At 43.0% G+C, this 23,654-nt stretch overlaps 1 protein-coding gene across 2 annotated transcripts in view; it reads right to left on the bottom strand.

The window, feature by feature from the left end:
• The window catches only part of SCFD2 (sec1 family domain containing 2), a 236,762-nt gene that overhangs the window by 45,958 nt on the left and 167,150 nt on the right, over positions 1–23,654 (bottom strand). For both annotated transcript variants that reach the window (XM_058192242.1, XM_058192241.1), the window contains exons 6-7: positions 17,326–17,474; positions 9,887–10,021 (exon numbers count right to left, since the gene is read on the bottom strand). In XM_058192242.1, the coding sequence (XP_058048225.1) occupies positions 9,887–10,021; positions 17,326–17,474 (284 nt within the window). The remainder of the gene's footprint in view (positions 1–9,886; positions 10,022–17,325; positions 17,475–23,654) is intronic.

The raw sequence follows: 23,654 nt of genomic DNA, 5'->3' as shown, positions 1-23,654 counted from the left end.
GTTCACGTTGTAGCTGTCGACGGTAGCAACACCACCCCAGATGCATCTGCTTTAAAGACATGAGTAACTCTCTCCCCCTATCCAAAGCAGCATTTTCCCTTAAATCCAAAGTGATGCAGACACACAGACAAATACACACACACCACAGAGGCATTTAGGTGTGGGTGGCATGTTTAAAAAGTAAAAGTAATTTCATTATTTGGAAACAATCTCTAAACTCATTCACAGTTTCTGCTTCCAATATTTCAATATCACACTCCCGCATGTGAACTTATCTACTCATGCAGATAAGTATTTGTGTCAGTCAACACAAATGATTTGTGCAGAAAACATGAGGAATCGCTTATCTGGATGGGCTTCTGATTTCAAAACTTCAACGGAGGGAGGAATTAAGGAGAGAGAGCTCTCACCAATATACAAGAGAAGTAAAAGCTATTTATTGTGACACGTATTTTCTCTGGCTCAAAAATGGCGATTTGCCATTTTCATATAGAAATAACACAAACGGAAATTATGAATCTTTAAAATGGCTGAAGGTTAGCTACTTTTGAGAATTCTAATTACAACGTATGAAAAATGTACTTGTGAACATTATTTAATCTGTAGTAGCATTAGGATAAAACAAAAAGAAGAAATCTGAATGGATGGGAGAGAACGTCCATTTAGGAGCCCAACTGATCCACGAAACCTGAAGCAACATGAAGGTATATTAATATTTCTATTACTGGTTGAGAAACACAATTTACAACCAACGCTGTTGTACAAGGCAGGGCATGGCTTTGCTGGCTGAGGAACTCTGGGAGTTGAAGTCCACAAGTCTTAAAGTTGCCAAGGTTGGAGACTCCTGGTACAAGGTACAGAAGGATCTTGACAAAGACTTGAACCCTGAGCCCTATCCAATAAAATGCAATTCAGTGGTGAGAAAAGTAAGGTCCTACACAGTGGTGATATTCAGCCGGTTTTATCCGGTTCGAGCGAACCGGTAGCGGCAGCTGCGGGAGGCTCCACCCACCTGCCCGGACGTCATCCCATCCAGTTTTTGACGCTCTGCGCATGCACATTTGCGAACCCGTAGCGAAGGTAAGTGAATACCACCCCTGGGCCTGCATATAGGCAAGAAAAACCAAATGCACAAGTCTAGAATAGGTGGGACCTTGCTCAACAGTAGCATCTGTGCGAAGGGTCTAAGTGTCCTGCTGGACCACCACTTATGTATGAGCCAGCAATGTGCTGCAGCTGTAAAAAAAGCCAACGCAGTCCTAGGCTGCCTCAACAGAGCACTAGTATCAAGATCACGCAAAGTGATAGGACTGCTTTATACTGTATAGCAATACTAAGACTCACATTTGCGTCCAGTTCTGGTCACAAAATATATATATATGCTGAGACCAATGGTGGAATTCAAATAATTTAACAACCGGTTTTCCCAGGGTCAGGTTGGTTGTTGTGGGAGGCGTGGTCCATCCCCATCCTCCAGCTCCACCGCACATGCGGGACGAGCCGCCCACGATGGCCAACCTGACCCTGGGAGAACTGATTGTTAAATGACGCCCCCCATCGCTATCAAAGTGGATCCTGGATGCTGCAGTGCAATGGAGAAATGAGCAATGGAGTGGACGGCACGAGGGAAGAAGAAGACCAGGGAGAAGAAAGAGGGAAAATGGCCTTCTCTCGTGTTGTTGCTCATTTCTCCATTGCAGCACAGTGCAGCACCCAGGATCCACTTTGATAGCTGGGGGGGGAGAGAGAGAGTAGTAATTTAACAACCGGTTCATTCGAACCGGGGGGACCGGCTGAATCCCACCACTGGCTGAGAGCCTAGAAAGAGTGCAGAGAAGAATAACAGAGCTGTTGTTATTATAACTGGTCTTTCTTGGTTTGGCTTTATGATGTATTTTTAAATTTAAATCGTTCACAGTCAACCAGTTTATATATTGGATGGACTGATACACTAGTTCAGGGGTCCTCAAACTTTTTAAACAGGGGGCCAATTCATGATCCCTCAGACTGTTGGGGGGCCGGACCTGCTGGGTGGGTGTGGCTAGAACGGTCATGTGACTGGGTGGGTATGGCTAGAATGGTCATGTGACTGGGTGAGCATGGCCAATTTACCAGTCCATTAAACAATACACTCAAACTTTAATTTGTTATGGTCCTGGGGATGGAAATCAGGTTAGTAAAGGGATGTGGCTGCTTTGTTTGTGTGTGTGTGTGTGTCTCTCCCGGGGCCTCCGCGCATCCTTTTTTTGGCCTCCTCAGCCTCCAGAAGGCAGGTGGGAGCCGGCGGGTAGGTGGGGCGATGTGGGCTGGGCAGTTCGTGGTCCCGTGCGGGCCGGATTAATGGCTTCGGCGGGCTGTATCCAGCTCGCGGGCTGTATCTTGACTCCCTCTTCTTTGTGGCAGCCCCTGCGATATTGGAACACTGGTATCTGTTGCCACTAGTTCTTCTTTTCATTGAAGTAGACATACCCCGTTCCTTCCACCAATACCATTGGACACTACATTAATGTTTTTCTAGGTGCAAGAGGAAGTGAATGTCTGTGTAAAAGAGGAATGAAGCATAGAAGCCACAACCTGCCAAAAGAGGCATCTTTAGGGAGAAGAAGAATGTTTCTCTTCCACATGCAGTAACAAGAATGATGGAAATTAGGTCGATACTGCCACCCATCTATTATTAATACTTTTCTGTAGGCCAATAATTTTGCAATTATTTAGCACTAAAGAACAGTCTGCAGACTACGGTCGTTGCCTTGTGACATGCAACGCAGCAAGAAAATATGTTATAGCCCAGGGCACAGCCTACCCTTACTTTTAAATTCATTAAAGCAAAATGATGATATTTAGTAGCAGCAGCTTTGGATGTGGGTATGTGTTCTTAAAATGAAATCCAGATTGATGAGAAGGATTTCGGTAGCATATTTTGCCCCTCTCCATCCTTGCCTTTGAATGCCATAGAGTGGATTCTCGTTATTTCGACTCAAAAAGAGGGAGACACGTACAGTCCGGATTTGGTCCCAGGAGAAACTTTGGCTATAGTTGTAATGAAAAATAGCTGGATGCTATTACACGCTCTTGAAGAAGAGAGAGAGAAATCTTCAGAATTTGGATTTTGCTCCGCTTCTCATTTTTTTTTTTTAATAAAAAGTTTTATTTCCATTTTCCAACAACCTATTCAATGTACAGTCTCTTATTCAACATTAGTCATTAACTTTCATTTGTTACTTATTCGGACCTGCCCAGCTACCACTTCCTTCCTTAACACAACCTTTCCTCCTCCCTTCTCTACTTTCTTCTACTTTCTTCATCCTTCCTCTCCTTCACTTTTCTACTTCCTCTCCTCCTTCCCCACTCTTCTCTTCCACCCTTTCTAACTCTCTCTCTTTCCCCTTTCTTCTTCCTGTCCTTTCCCCCTCTTCTACCTCTCTCTTTCCTACCTACTTTCTTCCTTCATCTCTCCCTTTCCATTCCCTTCTGAAATGGCAGCTGAGCAGCCCCGATTTCATTTCAAATTATTTCTATTTCTTATACATATCTTCAATCATTCTTCTCATTTCTTTGAGCCTTAAATTTGTTTTGCTTAAATGGTTCTTGGCATTAATTTTCTGACGTAATAAGAAGATAGGATACTGATCTTACAAATAAAACTACTTCAGTAAATGCATAATAAATTGAGTACACCAAATAATACAATGGGATTTTCTGCATGCTTCCTGCTAACCTATGCCTTTTTGTAGGCTGATTTATTTTTATTGGGGAGCAATAACTGGAAAATTTAGGTTTTAAAAATACAGTGTAAGTGTCAGCTGACGAAGCGCAAATTAGTTGGAGTTGAAATTTCTCTCACATTCCATACCTGGAACAGATTTCTTATGAGTCAAACCTACCACCCTCTTTCGTGAACTTCTGTTTGGAGTCTACCACTATCGGTTACTTTGTCAAAGGATTTAGAAGAAGGCTTCCGATCTTGCACAACCAGCGGTGTATTTAGTATTTATTAAATTTCTATACCGCTCTTCTCCTGAAGGACTCAGGTGTGGTTGTCCATGATGGTGGTAAGAGGGATTCCAATTCAAGATGGCGGTCATGGCCATGTAACTGAAGCTCTGCAACTTGTTTCACAAGGTTTTATAATGTTTATAACGTTTTAATAAGGTTTATAATGTTTTAATAGGTGATACCTGCGTTAATATGAAGGGAAGATGTTACGGTCGCTGGCATTGGAACTTTGCGTGTTTCACAGTGTTTTAGGATGTTTATGTTTTAATAATACAATGTTTTATATCGTTTTAATGCTTATATATAATGCTTATAAGGTTAATAAGGTTTTATAATGTTTTAATATGTCATAGTTGTATTAATGAAAAAGGGAAGACGTTACAAGGGTTATGTCTGCCGTCTTGGCAGGATTAGTTTGACATGTATTCCCTCACTCTCGAGGAGCTGCCTTCAGCGGCTCCTGTGAGGTATTTCTGGTTCCTGTCATATGTAGATATATACCTTTAATGATGGCTTATTGTGTGTACGATTAAACTATTTGAAACATGGTACCATGTAATAAGGCTGGGGCTTCAATTGCAGACACAGCTTCAGCTTGACTTTTTGGACACTCCTCCCATCCCATGGCTCTCTTACTCCACCTCTGCTCTTCATTGAAGGGTTTATTTGTGTGGGTGTGTGAAACGGATATCCTTAAGTGTGTTTTTGACTCTGGTGACTAGCTGGACAAATTCTCTACAGTTTTCTTTCTTGGCAAGGTTTTTCAGAAGTGGTCTTTCATGGCCTCTTTCCTAGCACTAAGTGAGATGGAGTGGTCCAAGGTTACTCAGCTGGCTTTGTGCTTAAGGTTGCACTAGAACTCACGGTCTCCTGATTTCTAGCCTGGTGCCTTGACCGCTAGACCAAACTGACTTTCTCTTCATGAAAGCCGCCCGATGTTTTTCAAGCTTCTGATCCAGCCTGAAAACAGATGGCATCGCTTTAAGGAATCAATTTGTTGAAGTGAATTTGATTCTTAAAATAACCATAGCACTTCTCTCCACCCTCCCTTCCTTACCGGTTTTGCAGAAGCATCAAGGAAGCAGGATACTTTAATAATCAGCAGAGACCTAATGCCGTGCTTGAAAGCATTTCTGAATAATTTTCAAAGGGAACATAAATCTAGAGGAGAGCATACCCTAAAGGCTCTTCTTCTGGTCCCAAAAAACAAAGCTCTTGAAGGCAACTAGAGTAGGGCCAAGTTGACTTAACATAGGCAGAGCAAAATAAGTGATTCACACTTGGCTAAAAGATAAACAACTTTTTCATTTCTAATTTGGAAACATCTAGTTTCTAGTTGATTTGTTTTTCTCTGCTCAGGAAAGCTATTTTGAGAAGTCTCTTGAACAAAGCCATTACTGCTTACAAATCATCGTCCAATTCATTACTCTCCATGCCTGTCTTTAAAAGCTTAAATCTTTTTCGTACACGCGAGCGTTGCTTAAAATATTCACCGCTTAAAATACACTGCAGTTTCTTTCACCCCAGCAGGCCACAGTGATCCGTGATGCCAGGAATATTTTTTGTGACATCGATGAAATGCATGGGTACCAACTTTGTCCTGTTTTTTGGGGAAGAGGGGAAGTAGGGGAGAAGGAAGTAGTGTTGTCGTCCACTAGCAGCCTGCGGAGCTGGCAAGAGAATCAGACAGCGATGAGGCTGAGGAAGAGCATGGGCCAGTCCTGGAGGCTGGGGAAGGCCCAGATGAGGGCTCTGCGTCAGAGGCAGAGATGGGGCCAGGGCCATCGGGGAGTGATGTGCGGACTCCAGAGCTTCCAGAGGCTGACAATAGAGAGGCAGAGGAACCGGAGGAGCCTGTTCCTAATGCACGCATGAGAGGAGCTGCCAGAAGGCAAGAGCAGCTCAAGCAAAGAGGACGACTTAGGAGTAGGGCCAAGAGATGATTGGCCCCTCCCATAAGGCTTAAAAGACCAGCAATGGTATTTGGGCTCTTTGCCGGAAAACAACGTTGATAGCTTTGTCTTGTTGCATTTGTTTCATACTGGCGTCTTCTGAACTTTTGCCAAAAAAGGCCTTTGGCAGTTTGCCTAATTTTTTTTTTTAATTTGCATTTATACCCCGCCCTTCTCCAAAGACTCAGGGTGGCTTACACTATGTTAAGCAATAGTCTTCATCCATTTGTATATTATATACAAAGTCAACTTATTGCCCCCCAAAAATCTGGGTCCTCATTTTACCTACCTTATAAAGGATGGAAGGCTGAGTCAACCTTGGGCCTGGTGGGGCTTGAACCTGCAGTAATTGCAGGCAGCTGTGTTAATAACAGACTGTCTTAGCAGTCTGAGCCACCATTGGACCAAGGTTGGTGATAGCACTGAGGAATTGTGTTGGGAGGAATTTGCTTTAATTTAATTTGAACTACGCTGAGAATGAGTTAATTCTCAGCTGTGCTAATAAAGTTTGTTTGTTTTTACATTGACTGAGTTTCCTACTCCTTACTTGGGCCTGGGTCACAACAAGTAGACAGAAGAATCTTTCAACACTATGCTTCTTTATCTCCACCCTGTCAGTTTTGGAAAAAGAATAAGGGATGCTTTTTACATTTTGACAGCCCCGTACAAGCTTTCACAACCGCGTTCAACTTGAATGGTGACAAATGTAACAACGGAAAAACTATACACTTATACTTGGGGAATACATGTGGTGGTCAGTGCAGCAGCTGCAATAAGAAACATGTCAGAAGGGGGCAAGTCAGCGTATTGCAAATGACCCACAAACGTTTTCTGGTTTGAAACCAGCTATGCAAACATGTGTTAGCAGGGGTGAAATGGTCCCGGTTCGGACTGGATCACCTGATCCAGTAGCGGATCCGGTAGCAAAAATCCCTGCCCCCCCCCAGCTGAGCCACGTGATCATCAGAGGGTTTTTTTTTTTACTTTTAAAAGCATTTTTTCTTCAGCCAAAAAAAATGCTTTTAAAAGTAAAAAAAAAAAAAGCTTCTGATGATTGTGCAGCTCAGCTGGGTGCTAGTCAAAAAATGGGGGGGGAGGGGCGGGGGGAGTCCACTTTTCCCTCCCAGCAGGCTCTGCTAGGCAAACCCAAAAAACGGGATGGGGGTGGAGTCCAATTTTCCTCCCAGCAGGCTTCAGGGAAACTTCAGGGAAGCCGCTGGGAGGAAAAACAGACCAAGCAGAGCCTGCTGAGAGGAAAAACAGGGGGTGGGGGGGCTCATTTTTGAGAGAGAAAGTGAGAAAGAAAGGAGGCAGGGAAGGAAAGGAAGGAAGGAGGAGAGAAAGGAAGGAGTACAAACCTGGCACTAGAGGCAGCTTCAGAGGATAATCCAGGTCTGGAAGGGACCTGGAGGTCATCTAGTCCAACCCTGCTCCAGCAGGACATCACTAGTGAGTTTCTGTCTTTTAATCCCCCAGTCACATGGACCCCACCACCACCAAGCCACGCCCACCAAGCCACACCCACAGAACCGGTAGCAAAAAAAAAATTAGATTTCACCCCTGTGTGTTAATCTGTCTAATGGTCAAAGAGCGGCTGTAAAAGGGGAAGGTAACATTTATGTATCTGAGATAGGAGAGAGATTGTACAACGTCCTATATGTCCCTGCATTAGATCATAATTGGTTAAGTGTATCCAGGTTAGAGAGGCAGGGTTATGAAATACTGTTTGCAGGAAGGCAGTACTCCATCAGGAAAGGTGGAAGGATATGTGCACGAGCGGTTAAGAAGGATGGCCTGAACGTCCTGGGAAGGCAGGAGAATAGTTGTGCATGTGCACGTATGAACGCTCCTACACATGACACTCATGTACATTTGTTGCGTAGGGGAGTGGACCTTCTGCCGCCGATTGCCTCCCAACGACCTGTGCGCTCCCACAGAGTGGGCCTCCTCAGGGTGCCGTCGACCAAACAATGTAGGTTAGCGGCCCCCAGGGGGAGGGCCTTCTCTGTGGCGGCACCAGCCCTGTGGAACGAGCTTCCTCCGGGATTACGACAACTCCCCGACCTCCGGACCTTCAGACGTGAACTGAAGACTCTATTATTTCAGTGCGCTGGACTAGCCTAAGAATAAAATGTTTTAGCAAATTTTAATGGGGTTTTTACTGGTTTTTACTGCTTTAGTGATCAGGCCATGATAATATTTATTTTTAACTGGGTTTTAATGCTTATTTATTATATTGTTTTAATATGCCTGTGAACCGCCCTGAGTCCTACGGGAGATGGTGCGGTATATAAGTATGATTAATAAATAAATAAAATAAATGCGAGTTTCAGAGGGCCGCAGAAGATGCCAGGCCTAGTTAGGTGGCATAAGCCACAGCAAAAGCCATAGCAGTGCAAGATGTATGTGGAGTGCGCTGTTTGTAAGGAGAAAAAATACAGGGTGTATCCTGTGAGTAAGAAAAACCCAAGGCAAACAAACAGAGGTTTACCCAGGAGACCTGAAGGGTATAATAAGGGTTTACTGGTGGGGTTAGAATTAATGGTATTCATAATGAACCCAATGGGTCATGGTCAGTGTCCAAACTTGGCCCCTTGAAGAGTGATGGACTTCAACTCCCAGAATTCCCCAGCCAGCATGAGCTATAAATATGAGCAAGTTGCTGGCTGGGGAATTCTGGGAGTTGAAGTCCACTACTCTTCAAGGGGCCAAGTTTGGACATCCCTGGCCTAAAGAACGATGAGATAAATGGAGGAGGCCGGAGTTAAAGAAAATGTCAGGCAGGTAGATAAACCAAACTGAGGTAACTGAGCCAGTGGAAAGAAAAAGTAAAGGTATCCAGGCAAGAGATGGTAAACAGGATGTAATGGAGATTTAATGAGACAAATTGTACAGAGCCGGTAGATAATGACCACCACGATGTAAACACTCTGACAAAACATGTTTTTTTTTTCCTAGAGCAAAAGGCTCAGAAAATTCACAGTACCATATTGCAAATAACATATATTCACTAATCTTTCGATTAAAAACAAAACAAAACCCTGCATCACAAAGCATGCAGAAGTACCTTGACATCTCCTTGGTGGTTTTATTTTTTTTAAAAAATATATATATTCTTGTCTTTTAATTCATGGAAAGATTTAGTACTTGGGAAATGAATGCTTTCTCTCATTTAATGACAAGGAGAAAAACCACCTACTTGCCACCTGTAAACTGCAGGAAGCCGCCTAAGCGACACTACGGATTTGTTGGAAGTAAAATCCGGGCCGGTTCCAAGCTGGGAGAAAGATGCGGGAGAAATAAGTTTGGAGGCAAGCTGCAGGAAAGGAGGTCTCCATTTATTTAGGAATCAGAAGGTCTTTGGTTATTTGGGTTTTCTCCCGCATAAAATTGGAAGTGTCTTGGCGACGTTTCGACAAAATCCCATTCGTCATCTTCAAGCTAGGTGTTTACAGCTTCGTGCTTCTAGGAGAAGCCCACACCCAAACAGGACACACCCCCAGCCAATCAGAGCACAAAAAAACCCCCATCCAATCAGAGCACAGCCAAGCTCCTACCCACTCAGTTCAAACCCCCACTAGCAGTTAAAAGGAAGAAACAGCTGCGATCACACATTTCTCCTAGAAGCACGAAGCTGTAAACACCTAGCCTGAAGATGACGAATGGGATTTCGTCGAAACGTCACCAAGACACTTCCAATTTTACACAGGAGAAAACCCGAATAACCAAAGACATATATATATATGTCTTCATACTTTATATAACTTTATATACTTTATAATTTATAATTTATACTTTTGGGGTGACATTGCAAGAAGATCAGTGATAATATATATATATATATATCAGTGATAATATATATATATTTTCTGCTTCTTAATACAATTCTGCACTTTTTAATCAGATGTCATTGTGATCAATACGTAAGATTGCTTTACCTTCATAAACATGCTGAATCCCGTTTTCAGAAGTTCGGTCAGCCCAGAAGACATGTGTTCAATATCAACAGGATCAGGTCGATCAGGATTATAAATTTCTTCCACCACTTGCTTCATCAATGGTTTATAAGATGCCTTAAAAAAACAACACCCCTATTTGTTAAAATTAAATACATTACATTTTTCAAAGTGAACATGATAACTAATGAACATATGGGCAAAGAGCAAGTTTTTTTCCTCCAGGAAATTGAAAGATTGTGCTTTGTTGGAATTTCTAATAAAAAGATAGTGAGTCAGAGAGGTTATGCTTTCAATCGATGTTTAAATGGTGCTTCCAATTTGTGGGGAACTAATTCATATTTGTTCTCCTACTTTGTATTGGGGAAAAATTAATCTCTAAGTGATAGTGATTTAAAAGGGGTCTCCGGCTATCGGTTTCAATATTCACTTCTACCAGGTAGCGCTGTAAAAAATACATTTGCTCAGCTTCTCTGAAAATAAAATAAGTCTCTTCAACTTGAAATGAAACCTGAAGAGGAAAAAACTGCATAGAAAGAATATAGTCTGAAATACCATATTTTTCAGAGTATAAGAGGCACTTTTTTCCCCAAAAAAGAGGGTGAAAATCTGGGTGCGCCTTATACTATGAATGTAGCCCCGCCCATCCCAGCTTCTCAAATGGAGATTTCAGAGGCTGAAAAAAGCATCAGAAAAGAAGCTTCAGAAAAGAAGCCCACAAACAGAGCTTCAGAAAAAAAGCCTCCAAACAGAGCTTCAGAAAAAAAGCCTCCAAACAGAGCTGCAGAGGCTTTTTTTTCTTAAGCTCTGTTTCGGAGGCTTTTAGAGGCAGAAAAAGGTTTTTTTTCTGAAACAGAGTTCCAGAGGGAGAAAAACAAAACAAAAAAAAGCAAGACCCAGAGCTCACAACCAAGGAACCTGTTGCTAAAATTCACCTCTGGGAACAGCTGATTGGGGGCATTCCGGGAGGCCGATCCACCCGCCAATCAGCTTTTTTCTTATTTTCCTCCCCAAAAATGAAGGTGCGTCTTATACTCTGAAAAATACGGTAGCTGCCTTTGCTCAAAAGATCCATCTGAAATAGCATTCATTCATTCATTCATTTCATTTCATTTCATTTCATTTCATTTCATTTCATTTCATTTCAGCCTTATGCAAGACTGGTATTAAGTTGGCCTCTTACTGTCCAGAATGGGAATACATTACATCACTCTCCTGCAGTATCAGGAGAGTGAATACCATCCATAATTCAGTTTTTTACTCAAATCCATTCATCATATACTCAGGTTTTAACAAATATAAATGACAGATTTCAGACAGCACGCAGTAAGAAGCAATTGCTTCGGGATAAGCTACTTGAAAGGGGTCTAAGACAACTCACCACCATGGCCAACTCACTGCAGGACAAGTTACTGTAATATTGAAGAAATAGTGGAATAGAATCATTAAAGAAAGGGAGGACAAAATGAAGTGTGACTGACAAAAATTAAACTGTTTTGAAAAATTATTTTAAATAATTGAATTGGTGAATTGCCCTTGATGAGTTGGCCGCATTGAATTGGACGTGGCGAGTTGTCCAGTGGTGGGATTCAATTTTTTTTTACTACCGGTTCTGGGAGTGGCTTGGTGGGCATGGCAGGGGAAGGATACTGTAAAATCTCCATTCCCTCCCCAGTCCAGGGGAAGGTTAATGCAAAATCCCCATTTCCTCCTGATCAGCTGGGACTCGGGAGGCAAAGAATAGATGGGGGAGGGCCAGTCAGAGGTGGTATTTACCAGTTCTCCGAACTACTCAAAATTTCCGTTACCGGTTCTCCAGAACTGGTCAGAACCTGCTAAAACCCACCTCTGGATTTGTCCCATCTCACCTTGAAAGGCTCAGCCCGAGTCATCCCCGAATCCTAAAACAAACAGTCATGGGTTTTAATCAAACTAATGGTTCACTATGGGCCAGATTTTCCAAAAGCTGAAAGAAAACACCAGTTTTTGGTAAAACCATCATAAAAATCCAGTCACGTCACCAAAAGATACTGCAAAGGTTGTAACTGCAGCCCGGTTGCTGAGGGCCCAAACTGTAGTTACATGACTCTTTCTGTGTGCCATACATATGTGTGATGATCTGGAGTTTTGACTCTGGATTGTAAGGTCTGTTGGAACTTCAAATGCTCTCTAAGCCAGGGGTCTCCAACCCCTGATCTGTGGACTGGCACTGCCAGAAACCCCATCCATGGGATGCAGGCCAGTGATGGGTTTCTACCGGTTTGGCCTGGTTCAGACGAACCGGTAGCAGCGATGGTGAGCTGACAGCGAACTGGCTCTCTCTGATGGTTAGCTTGGCCCTCCCTTATACCTTACATTCAGTAGTTTTTAGCCCAGCTTAAAGGCACAGCAGAGCGAATTGCTGTGTCTCAGCTGTCCTGTAATACACTGCGCTCGTGCGGAGCGCATGTTTGTGTGCATGAACTGCGTGAATCGCGTGCATGAAGTGAACCGGTGGTAACACCGGTTGAAACCCACCATGGATGCAGGCAGCATACAAAATCACACACCCTCTGGTCCGTAGAAAAACCTCTCTCCGTGGAAACCGTCACTGGTACCCAAAAGGTTGGAGGCTACAGCTCTAAGCAACCGGATGGAAGTCAAGGACTATCTGTACTTACAAAGGCCATGGTGGTGCAGTGGTTAAATGCGGTATTGCAGGCTAATTCTGCTGACTGCCAGCAGTTCGATTGTCACTGGCTCAAGGTTGACTCAGCCTTCCATCCTTCTGAGGTTGGTAAAATGAGGACCCAGATTGTTGGGGGCAATATAAACCACATAGAAAGGGCAGTAAAGCACTGTGAAGTGGTATATAACTCTAAGTGCTATTGCTACTAGCTGTGACAAATGGATTTGGATTTCTTCGTACTTTAAATATCAGGATATAACCTGCAGATCCTGGGCAGTGCGTAATTTCCCCCGACCCCATTAAAAAAATACAATGAATGGACCCTCCAAAGGCGGGAGGAAATTTTTAAAAATCTTTTAAAGTGACAGAAAGAGAAAATCAATAATTTATTGAGAAACTCAATGGCAGTTGAGTGAATTCATTGGGACAGATCAAAGATTAAATTAAATTTAAATATAAGTTAAAGTTCATTTTGTCCCCTGGACCTGCCTACCGAGGCAACTGAGGTGTGAGTGCACATAAGGGAGGTCCCAGTGGAATCAGTGCTATCTGTTGTGACTCATCCTCCCTCCTCTCCTCAGCCGGGCCCCTCCCGTCTCCAACCGGTCCTGTTATCAGACTCCGAGTCTGATAATGAAGATGAACGGCCTGCCATGCCTCCAGCCCCCGGCCCTGGCCCCATGCCCGGAGATGATTCCAGGAGTGGAAGGACAAATCTCACTCATACAGCGTGTGTTCCTTTGGCTCAGCCGTCAGAGCAGGAAAACAGCCAGGTATTGGAATTGCTCGGGCCTACTCCTTCTCACCCCTCCCTTTCCCAGAAGCTGCCAGCAGATCCAGCTGAAGACAATTCAAAGTGGGAGGACCCTCACTTCCGGAGATCTGAGAGGTGATGCCAGCAGAAGGAAGGGAGGGGCAGGCCTGGATAAATGCTGAGTCATGGAGCCACACCCCACAGCCTATATAAAGGACCTGCTTTTGGCATTCCAACCTTGAGTCAAGCAAAGTCTTATCGAGTTTGCTGATACCGGACCCTATCACTGAAGTCACAACTTGGACTCCTGCCTGCCCTGAGAAACCTCGGAGGAACTTGGCAAGCTGCAGAGGCTTCATTGCCAAATTGGTTATGGACTTCCTTGACTCGTTCGTCGGAGTGGGGGGTGGGACACGACACTATCTCAGTACAACGTCCAGGATTGAAATCCATTCCTTCTTCTAAAAGGGAAGGTTGGAAACTGAACAAAAGAAAAATCAGCACGGTTAGGTCCAGCGATGCCTCTTGGGGAGGAAGCAAAGCAGAGGTGGGTTTCAGCAGGTTCTGACCAGTTTTGGAGAACCGGTAGCGGAAATTCTGACTGGCCCCGCCCCATCTATTCTCTGCTTCCCGAGTCCCAGCTGATCGGGAGGAAATGGGGATTTTGCAGTAACCTTCCCCTGGAGTGGGAAGGGAATGGGAATTTTTATAGTATCCTTCCCCTGGAGTGGGGTGGGAATGGAGATTTTACAGCATCCTTCCCCTGCCACGCCCACTAAGGCACACCCACAGAACCGGTAGCAAAAAAATTTGAAACCCACCACTGAAGCAAAGCCCCACCTCTTTCAAAGCTAGAAAAATCACTCACTTTCCCTTGAAGACTGTTTACCTGAACATCCCAAATGTTCCTTCCACAAAGGCATATTTAAATGTGAAAACATTATACTGAGATTTAACAGAATCACGTCTGGAGTATCTCTCACAGGAAAGTGCCATTTAGTGGAGACAAAGGCTGAGAAAATCTGGCTTTTTGACCGGTTTGCTGACTTCCCACCTGTGCAATTCCTCCCTCAAGCGTAAGAGATTATATGTGCTAATTCTAAACCAATGGTCACCAACCAGTGGTCTGTGAGAAAATGTTGGTGGTCCACAGAAAAATTATTTGCATTTTTTATATTGCACTAAATACTATTTTTTTTTTAAAAAAATTCATATTAGTGTTCCACAGGTTTTAAAATTATGAATTTAGTGGTCCCTGAGGTCCGAAAGGTTGGTGACTAAACAAATAATACAGATGGCGGTTAGGTAAATAATTTCACTGATATTACAGAATGCCCTTCTTTCGTGATATTCTTCAACTACGCTGCATTAATCATTACTGAAGTTGGATGGTTTGAATTCTCAGAAAACCATTGTAGAAGACTACATATTTGAATAGCACTCTACCCGTGCTTAAAATAAATAGCTGTTGTGATACAAATGTATACGTTATTAGAATGATGCAGAGTTAAACCGCAACATAATTAAAAGCTTTTAGTGAAAAAAAACTCCCCTACCATATTCAATTTTAGGGGTTTATGCAATTACTATACTGTAAATCTAAAGTATTAAACGATAGTAACAACAATTTAAGTAGGAAGCTTATAATTTACAAAAATTAGTGGCAGGCAACATTTCTTACTTTTGCTATTCCAGGAAAGCCCCTTTCTAGTTTTCTTAGAAAACTCATGTTGAATCAAGCTATGGAAATTATAAACGGAAGTGCCACTTATCTTAGGGGGAGGGAAATGAAAAACAAATGAGAAACTAACCACTTAATCTGAACAACTTGAAAGTAAAATTATTTTCCAAAGCAATTACGTCCATCAACATTTATTTCCTCATCCAGCCTTTTGGAACATCAATGTCCTTTTTTTCTTCTACACAAGCACAAAAGAAAATTCGATGCACTAGCCAAAAACGTCCTGATCACACATTTTTACACTCATGCTAGGAGATGCAACTCCTTACTGTACTGCTCGTTGCTGTGAATTCAATCAGAAACATATTTATGCAATATGAGGTATTTGAATAAGATACCAAAACAGCAAATGTATGGAATTAAGAAGAATAACTTATTTTTCTGAGGTAATGAAGAACAGTTTGGAAGGCAAATCATGTTTCACAAATGGAACATATTAACAGTGATTTATCACTGAGGCCACAACAGTTGTTTAACTATCCATTAAGGATGGTCATCTTTTCATATACAGCTTGAGCATAAATTATACAAAGACTAACGTAAGCCTAAGAGCTGTGGTGGTGCAGTGGGTATTAGAATGCAGTATTGCAGGCTAACTCTGCCCATAGTCAGGTGTTTGATCGTGACCGGCTCAAGGTTGACTCAGCCTTCCATCCTTCCAAGGTCGGTAAAATGAGGACCAAGATTGTAAACCGCTTAGAGCACTGAAAGCTAACCTATTTGCCATCGTGTGCCAGGAAGGGGGTGGGTGGGGGGTTTTGTGTACCCATACCTGTAATTCTATGCACCCTACCCCTGTGCACGTGACCCCCCGCTCCTCCCACTCCTGGCACGGGATGGCCTGGTAAGCCCATTTTTCTCTCTCACCTTGCTCCAGAGCCTCTCTATGAGTCTGGGGAGGGCAAAAATGGCCTTCCCCACCCCCTCCGGAGGCCCTCTGGAGGCCAGAAATGGTCCGTTTGCCAACTTCTGGGTGGACCGGAAGTGGCTTTTTGCTGTCCCCAGCCTCCAGAGACTCCTAGAGATGGCCTACGTCAGTGGTGGCAAACCTTTTACTCACTGAGTACCTAACAGTACCAAAGAGTACCTCTTTGTGTGCATGTGTGCTATCTGTGCTAACACGTGGGTCCTTACCATGTGCTGCGCACGCAACCGCACCATCTGCGCATGCGCACGGCTTTTGCCTGTGCCCGTGTACTACACGTGCAATCACACCATCTGCACATGTGCGCAGTTTTTGTGTGTGCAATCGACATGTGCAAACGCCACCTATGCAAGTACTCTCACAGGCATGCGCAAATGCACGCACATGCGCAGGGCAGCTCCGAAGACCAGCTGGGTCCCCTGAATTGCGCGCATGTGCACCGGAGGGCCGAACACCAGCTGGGGCGCATGCAGGTAAGTTGAGCGACAGCTCTCGTGCCCGGAATGATGGCTCTGTGTGCCACCTCGGTCACGCGTGCCACAGGCCGATGTAGAAATTTCAGTCCGTGTAGAATGCAGAGGGATCTTGGCTGCAAACTGGGACAGGGAACAGATCTGCATTGGACATGATTTAGGGCATTGCTTTAAGAGCCCTGAAAAGTTGAGGACCTGACTATTCTGCTCCACAGCTCTCGTTATGAATTTATGATGTTAATAAGATCAGCAGGAGAGGTCCTTTGGAACATGTCCCTACTGGGAGAGATCTGTCTTTTGGGCAGGCAGGGGAGACGCCTTCCCTCGGTTGCTCAAAAGGCTATGGAATGTACTCCCTCCTAGGTGGGTTTCACATGTGCAGGGGTTAGAACATTTGTAAAGACACGTCTCTTGACTTGTCTTTTAATTGTTTCAATCTGTATTCGTTAATGCATATGTAATTATAACTTTTAATACTCCGTTTTTTAATTTTAGATTTTGAAGTCGTAGCAAGTGTTCATCAGACCAGAAAGGCAAGGTATGAGAGGGAGGGAGGGAGGAGGGGGGAGAGAGAGGGGGGGGAATATTTTATTCTGTAATCTGTAGGCTTTCAGTAATTTATGGAAATACTGCTTGGATGTCAACTATAAAGCGGCCATCATTCAAACGAATTGCTTCAGTTTTAGCAATTACTCTAAAAAACCCCAAAACCCATGATGGCACATGGAGGCAAGATGGATTCTAAAAACTCACTTATATCCAAACATCACACAATTGGTCACGTTCAGGAAAGTGTAGTTTTGGTTGCCTGCCAGAGCGAAAGAGATGAAAAGTGATTAGAAAAACACATGTCAACTTGCCTGTTGGCCGTGGGTTCCCGGGATATGTACAGAATTAAACTGTTTCATGTGCGTCCGAGCTCGCGCAACGTCCCGTAGGCTCTTAAAGATCTCATTCACTGCAGCCGTGGCTTTTTGAAATGTAACCTTGGTGGTGGAAGACTCACAACCTGAAACAAGGGAAAATGAGTTAGGGGGAAAAATTAAAGCCGGCATGTTCCTTACGACTTGAGGTTTTCTTTGTTCTCTTGCTGGGGACTGGCAAACTTGCCAAATGCCATTAAAAAAAAAAGCCATCAATTTGAACACCACATTCGATAAGTTACAGCAGAGGACTAAAACCAAATCTCTCTACTTGGTCTAGAGTTTTTAAAGGCTCACCAGTTTATGTTATTCAGCTACAAAATACATACATACATACATACATACATACATAGAAATCGAGTTATAAGAGACATTATGAGTTTTACCCTGAGAAACAGTACAGCCTGACACTTACACAAAAGACATTTTAGTTTTCTTTATACTCCAGTTTATAAAACTGTCACACAAATATTCATAAGGTCTTTCTGTCTAATTTTAGCATCTGCCACTGATTTTCTTTTTAAAAACCTACCCAGGTTGCTGAACATACAGTTAAATATGTATTGGTTAATGTATTTTCCCACAATTAGTGAGTGACCAAAGTATTTTGCTTTAAATACCGTATTTTTCAGAGTATAAGACACACCAGAGTATAAGGCGCACCTTAGTTTTTGGGGAGGAAAATAAGAAAAAAGCTGATTGGCAGATGGATCAGCCTCCCAGAATACCCCCAATCAACTGTTCCCAGAGGTGACTTTTAGAAACAGGTTCCTTGGTTGTGAGCTTTGTGCCTTGCTTTTTTTTCCTGCCTCTGAAAGCCTCTGAAACAGCTTCAGAAAAAAAGCCTCTGAAGCTCTGTTTGGAGGCTTTTTTTCTGAAGTTCTGTTTGGGGTGCACTAATATTAATCTTCTCATCGTTCCCATCACCCATCTCCTTCCACTTATGATTGTAACTTTGTTGCTTGTATCCTTACGATTTATATTGATGTTGATTGTTTCCTGATTGCTTATTTGTACCCTATGACTATCATTAAGTGTTGTACCTTAGCATCCTTGATGACTGTATCTTTTCTTTTATGTATACTAAGAGCTTATGCACCAAAGACAAATTCCTTGTGTGCCCAATCACACTTGGCCAATACAACATTCTATTCTATTCTGTTCTGTTCTGTTCTGTTCTATTCTATTCTTCTTGTAATGACCCCATAATCCCTTGTGGGGTAGAGTCTGGGCAACTCGGTGGCTCAGCGGCTAAGACGCTGAGCTTGTCGATCAAAAGGTCGGCAGTTCAGCGGTTTGAATCCCTGGCACTGTGTAAAGGAGTGAGCTCCCGTTATTTGTCCCAGCTTCTGCCAACCTAGCAGTTTGAAAGCACATAAAAAATGCAAGTAGAAAAATAGGGACCACCTTTGGTGGGAAGGTAACAGCGTTCCGTGCGCCTTTGGCATTGAGTCATGCCGGCCACATGACCACGGAGACATCTTTGGACAGCGCTGGCTCTTTGGCTTTGAAACAGAGATGAGCACCACCCCCTAGAGTCGAGAATGACTAGTACATATGTGTGAGGAGAACCTTAACCTTTACCTTTACCTTTTACCAGGATCGAACTCACAGCCTCCTGATTGGGAAGTGAGAGCTCCATCTCTAGGCCACTGCACCACTCATTCTCTGTATCACTTATACATGACTGAAATCTCCACAGATTAGGTACATTATGATCCTTAGAGACAGTATACTTTTTAAACACTGGATAGGAGATCACATCTCGACATTCTTTTCTTCCCCTTTTTCTAGAACCTCCTATTCATGAAAAGGTATAATATCAGGATTCAGATTCTTAAAAGTAAGTTTTTCTCATGCTAGCATTTCATAAACAAGCATCTGCTGAGACCATCATGTCTTTAATGCAGGGAAGGGCCTGCAAAGAAAATAAGATACTATATTTGAGATGGGGCGTGGTGGCTCAGCATAGAAGGAATTTGTGGGGTGTCAGGTATTTTCTGGGAAAAAAACCACATTTGTCCAATGTTGATGGATGTTTTGCTTAAATCGCAGACAATTAAAACAGAAGTCGGTCATGCAATCGTTTTCAGTGAGTTCATTCTTGCTGAACTCAGAACCTTACGTCAGTCAGGGAATAAAATGAGCCAATCAGTGTCCACTCCAACTGGCCAAACATTGGCTGTTTTGTAAAATGAACCACAATTAAAACATGAGTTGTTATGCTAGGAAAGCTCCCGTGCTGTCTAGACCAGGGGTCAGCAACCCACAGCTCTGAAGCTGCATGTGGCTCTTTCATCCCTCTGCTGCGGCTCCTTGTTGCTGGTCGGCTGCACAATTGATAGGGCTTTCAGTTAGGACAGGTAGAAGAAAAAGGATGCCGTGCTAGGAGATGTTGTGCCTCGCCCGCCCCCCTCTCTGCAGCCGGGCCCCTCCCATCTCCTGTTATCTGAGCCAGAGACTGATAGTGAAGAAGAATGGCCTGGCATGCCTCCAACCCCCAGCTCTGGCACCATGCCCGGACAGACTGAGCAAATACCCCCCCCCCCCCACAGCGTGTGAGCAAGAAGCCAGCCACGAGCTAGAATTGCCGGCAGCTGACAAAACGTGGACAGATCCCCGCTTCCGGAGAATGGAGAGGTGACGTCAGCAAAAGGAAGGGAGGGGCAGGCCTGGATAAGTGCTGAGTCATGGAGCCACACCCCATGGCCTATATAAAGGATCTGCTTTTTGGCATTCCTTGAATCAGGCAAAGTCTAATCTGGTTGCTGAAGTCACACCTTGGATTCCTGCCTGCCCTGAAAACTCTGACAGGAATTTGGCAAAGCTGCAGAGGCTTCGTGGCCACACTTGATACAGACTTCCCAGACCCGGCCATCAGAGGAGGAGTGGGACACGACAGGAGAAGACTCTACGGTGGGGGAACCGGATTTCCAGTCAGCAGAGGAAAAAGAACGCCACGCTAGGAGGAGACTCTATGGTGGGGGAACCGGACTTCTGGTCGGCTCCAGGATTGAACGGGGGCTTCCGGTTGGACCTTTGTGGCTCTTTGAGGTTGCTGACCCCTGGTCTAGATACATTTTGAATTCTTTTCCATCTAAATTTCCATGGAAAGCTGAGGTGATAGCATAACATTATAGTGATGGAACCTGATGGTTTTCCATACTGCATTTAGTGTGGCTGGAGGTTGTATATAAGTCTCTGCTTTTCACAGGAAGTGGAGTGGGGAGAAGGAAGACTAGGAAGAAGGCTAACGCAATAAGTTGTCACGTCCTGCTCATATCAGTAGGGAAGAGCCAACTTTGTTGCAAGGATTTGTGGATTTGATTACAAAAGTACCAAGATGGGTTCATTGATAATCTACGAGAGAGCTCCACGTTTAGAGAGGTGAACTAAGAGTCCTCAAAAATCATAACAAAGCACAAACTCAGCCCAAAACCCCTTTGGAGCTGGAAGAAAACCAGCTTAGCTGATTAGGAAGGAAGCTGACGTGATGGGTATGCTGAGCTACTGTAAGACATCTCCCCACATTTTTTTTTTTTTTTGCTTTCATGTCTACGGAGATTCTCTGTCATCCAGGTCATGGTTGTCCTAAAGTCTTCTGACCTTCCTTAGAAAGTAAACAGCACAAACTTAGTTCCGGCAAACCTCTTTAATTCAAACGGCTGTGAATTACTGTCATTCCCAGTCCGAAAGGCTTCTCAAACAGTCTTTCAGGGGAGTGTTTACAAACACCCACCTTATCTCCCTTGGAATGCTGCCAGAGAACTAATTGCCACACGCAGGGCAAGACCAAACATAGCACAGAGTCAAACAGAGCTTTTTCCGACCAGATGAACTAATTGCTTCCTGCAAAAGCTCATGTCCCATTCGCTTTTCTTTTATGTCTTATGGGAGGTGCCAATCATCTCCAAGCCTTACTCCCAAGTCGACCCTGTTTCCTTAATCGTTCCTGTCTCCTGGCAGCTCTGCGCATGCACACACAAGGAAGAGGCTCAGGTTGTTCTTCTGCCTTGTTGATGTCAGACTCCGGAAACTCCAGAGGCAGCAAATAACTACCAGATGGCCTTGGCCCCCTCTCTGCCTCCAACTCAGAGCCCTCATTCGAGCCTTTCACAGACTCCAGGACTGGCCTATGTTCTTCCCCAACCTCCTCACTGTCCGAATCTGCCCCCAGCTCTGCTGGTTGCTGGCGGGCCACAACACAAAGGTGCTTTTTAAAAAAAAGGGAATTGGACTTTCTGGTTTCTCTTTGAAGATGTTTCGCTTCTCATCTAAGAAACTTCTTCAGCTGCTGAAGAAGCTTCTTGGATGCGAAGCAAAACGTCTTCAAAGAAAAAACAGAAAGTCCAGTTGCCTGTTGAAAAAAAGCACCTCTAGGGCAATTTTGCTTCCATGTTTTCCCATCTTTTTTTCCTACAGAGAAGCTCTGATTTAATAGAGCCAATGCCATCTATCTTTCTACATGTCTTTCACATTAACATGTTCAATATGTTACTAACAACTGTACTGGTTGGGAATATAAGAAAATCCCATATACAAACTAACTCTATTCATGTAAGGGGAGCCTTATGAAAACCATACCCTATTTTCTTTTATACTGCATTCTTTATGGGGACATCCATCCACACTATATAGTTCTTATTAATAGTTAATTTGTTTAAAGTGCTCAGGCTTATTTAATCCTTAGAACCTGTTAATCAGATCAGAAAAGTTTGACTTCTCTAATTGTCACTGCAGTCTGCTGTATTACATGCAGCATTTGTATAGTCAACTATCCACTGTTCATGTTTTATTGACTTTGTAAGGTTTAACGATTTCATTATTATTTTTTTATTTGTATGGTATTGGTCCTTCACTGTAATTGAATTCTCTATACCATTGCTACATCATTTTTCATGGCATCTAGGACATTACTTCCACAGGAAAGAACTTTTCAAATTTGATTCCATGTGTTCCTTTTACAAACCTTTTTTCTCTCCCTTACTATTAAGTACTATTATGTGGCCTGGAAGAGTTCTTTATTTGAATACTGCCTTCCTCTAATCAATCCCTCATTTCCACTTTCAATTCAGAAACAGAGTACAGAGGCAGATCTTGCCAAATACAGTAGTGGCCAAAATTGTGGAAACCTTTTGGGAAAAGTGTATTTTCTAAAACTAGCTAATAACACCACTTTTTTTTTTGGGAGTACCATAAAATTATATATCCGTGGAAAGATAATTTAATCAAGAATGTAATGAAATAACTTTTATGAAGGATTTGCTATTAGAAGAGCAGTTACAGTATAAAGAAGAAAAGTGAAACATGTAGAAAAAACGAGATATACAAAAATGATCACCATGTCAGTTAATACTTAGTTGGGTAACCTTTAGCATGAATTACGGCCTTACAATGTCTTCCCATGGAATGAACTAGTCTTTTAGTTCTGCAGGGGTTATGTTGAATGGTTGCTCCTATTAACTGGGTTTTATTGCTGGGTTGCTTCTAACTAACAAGTTTCTTTAGTCGGCTCCATAGATTTTCAATTGGGTGAAGGTCTGGGCTATTCCCAGGCCATTCCAGCAATGGAATATGATCATTTTGAAACTCCCCCCCAAAAAAGTGGTGTTATTAGCCATCAAACCTCAAAAATACACTTTGAGGAAATACCAAAGCAAGCTGAAATTATTAAGAAAATAATGGAATGTGCAGAAATGAGTAAATTGACATTTGAAATTAGAGAACGGGAAGATAAACAATACTATAAGATATTGGATTTATTTTATCAATGGCTAGATAAAAAATAGGTTGAAGTTTGACAGAGATATTTATAATGTAAGAATTGTTGAAACAAACAAATATAAAATATAAATATGGGGCTCTGGTGGCGCAGACCGCTAAGACAGTCTGTTATTAACACAACTGCTTGCAATTACTGCAGGTTCTAGTCCCACCAGGGCCAAGGTTGACTCAGCCTTCCATCCTTTATAAGGTAGGTAAAATGAGGACCCAGATTGTTGGGGGAAATAAGTTGACTTTGTAGATAATATACAAATGGATGAAGACTATTGCTTAACATAGTGTAAGCCGCCCTGAGTCTTTGGAGAAGGGCGGGATATAAATGCAAAAATAATAATAATAATAATAACGTAATATCATTGGTTTGAATTAAGAAAAGGAAATGAACGATACAAATATGATTAATGTAAAATTTAGTACAATCTATATAAGGCAAGGGAAGAAACATTTAGAGTTACACAAAAGATCAACTGATTAAAATATTT

Source organism: Ahaetulla prasina, chromosome 8 (assembly GCF_028640845.1).
Source record: "Ahaetulla prasina isolate Xishuangbanna chromosome 8, ASM2864084v1, whole genome shotgun sequence".
NCBI lineage: Eukaryota > Metazoa > Chordata > Lepidosauria > Squamata > Colubridae > Ahaetulla > Ahaetulla prasina.
The sequence above is the reverse complement of the archived record's forward strand: the minus strand, read 5'-3'. Positions and strand labels throughout refer to the sequence as shown.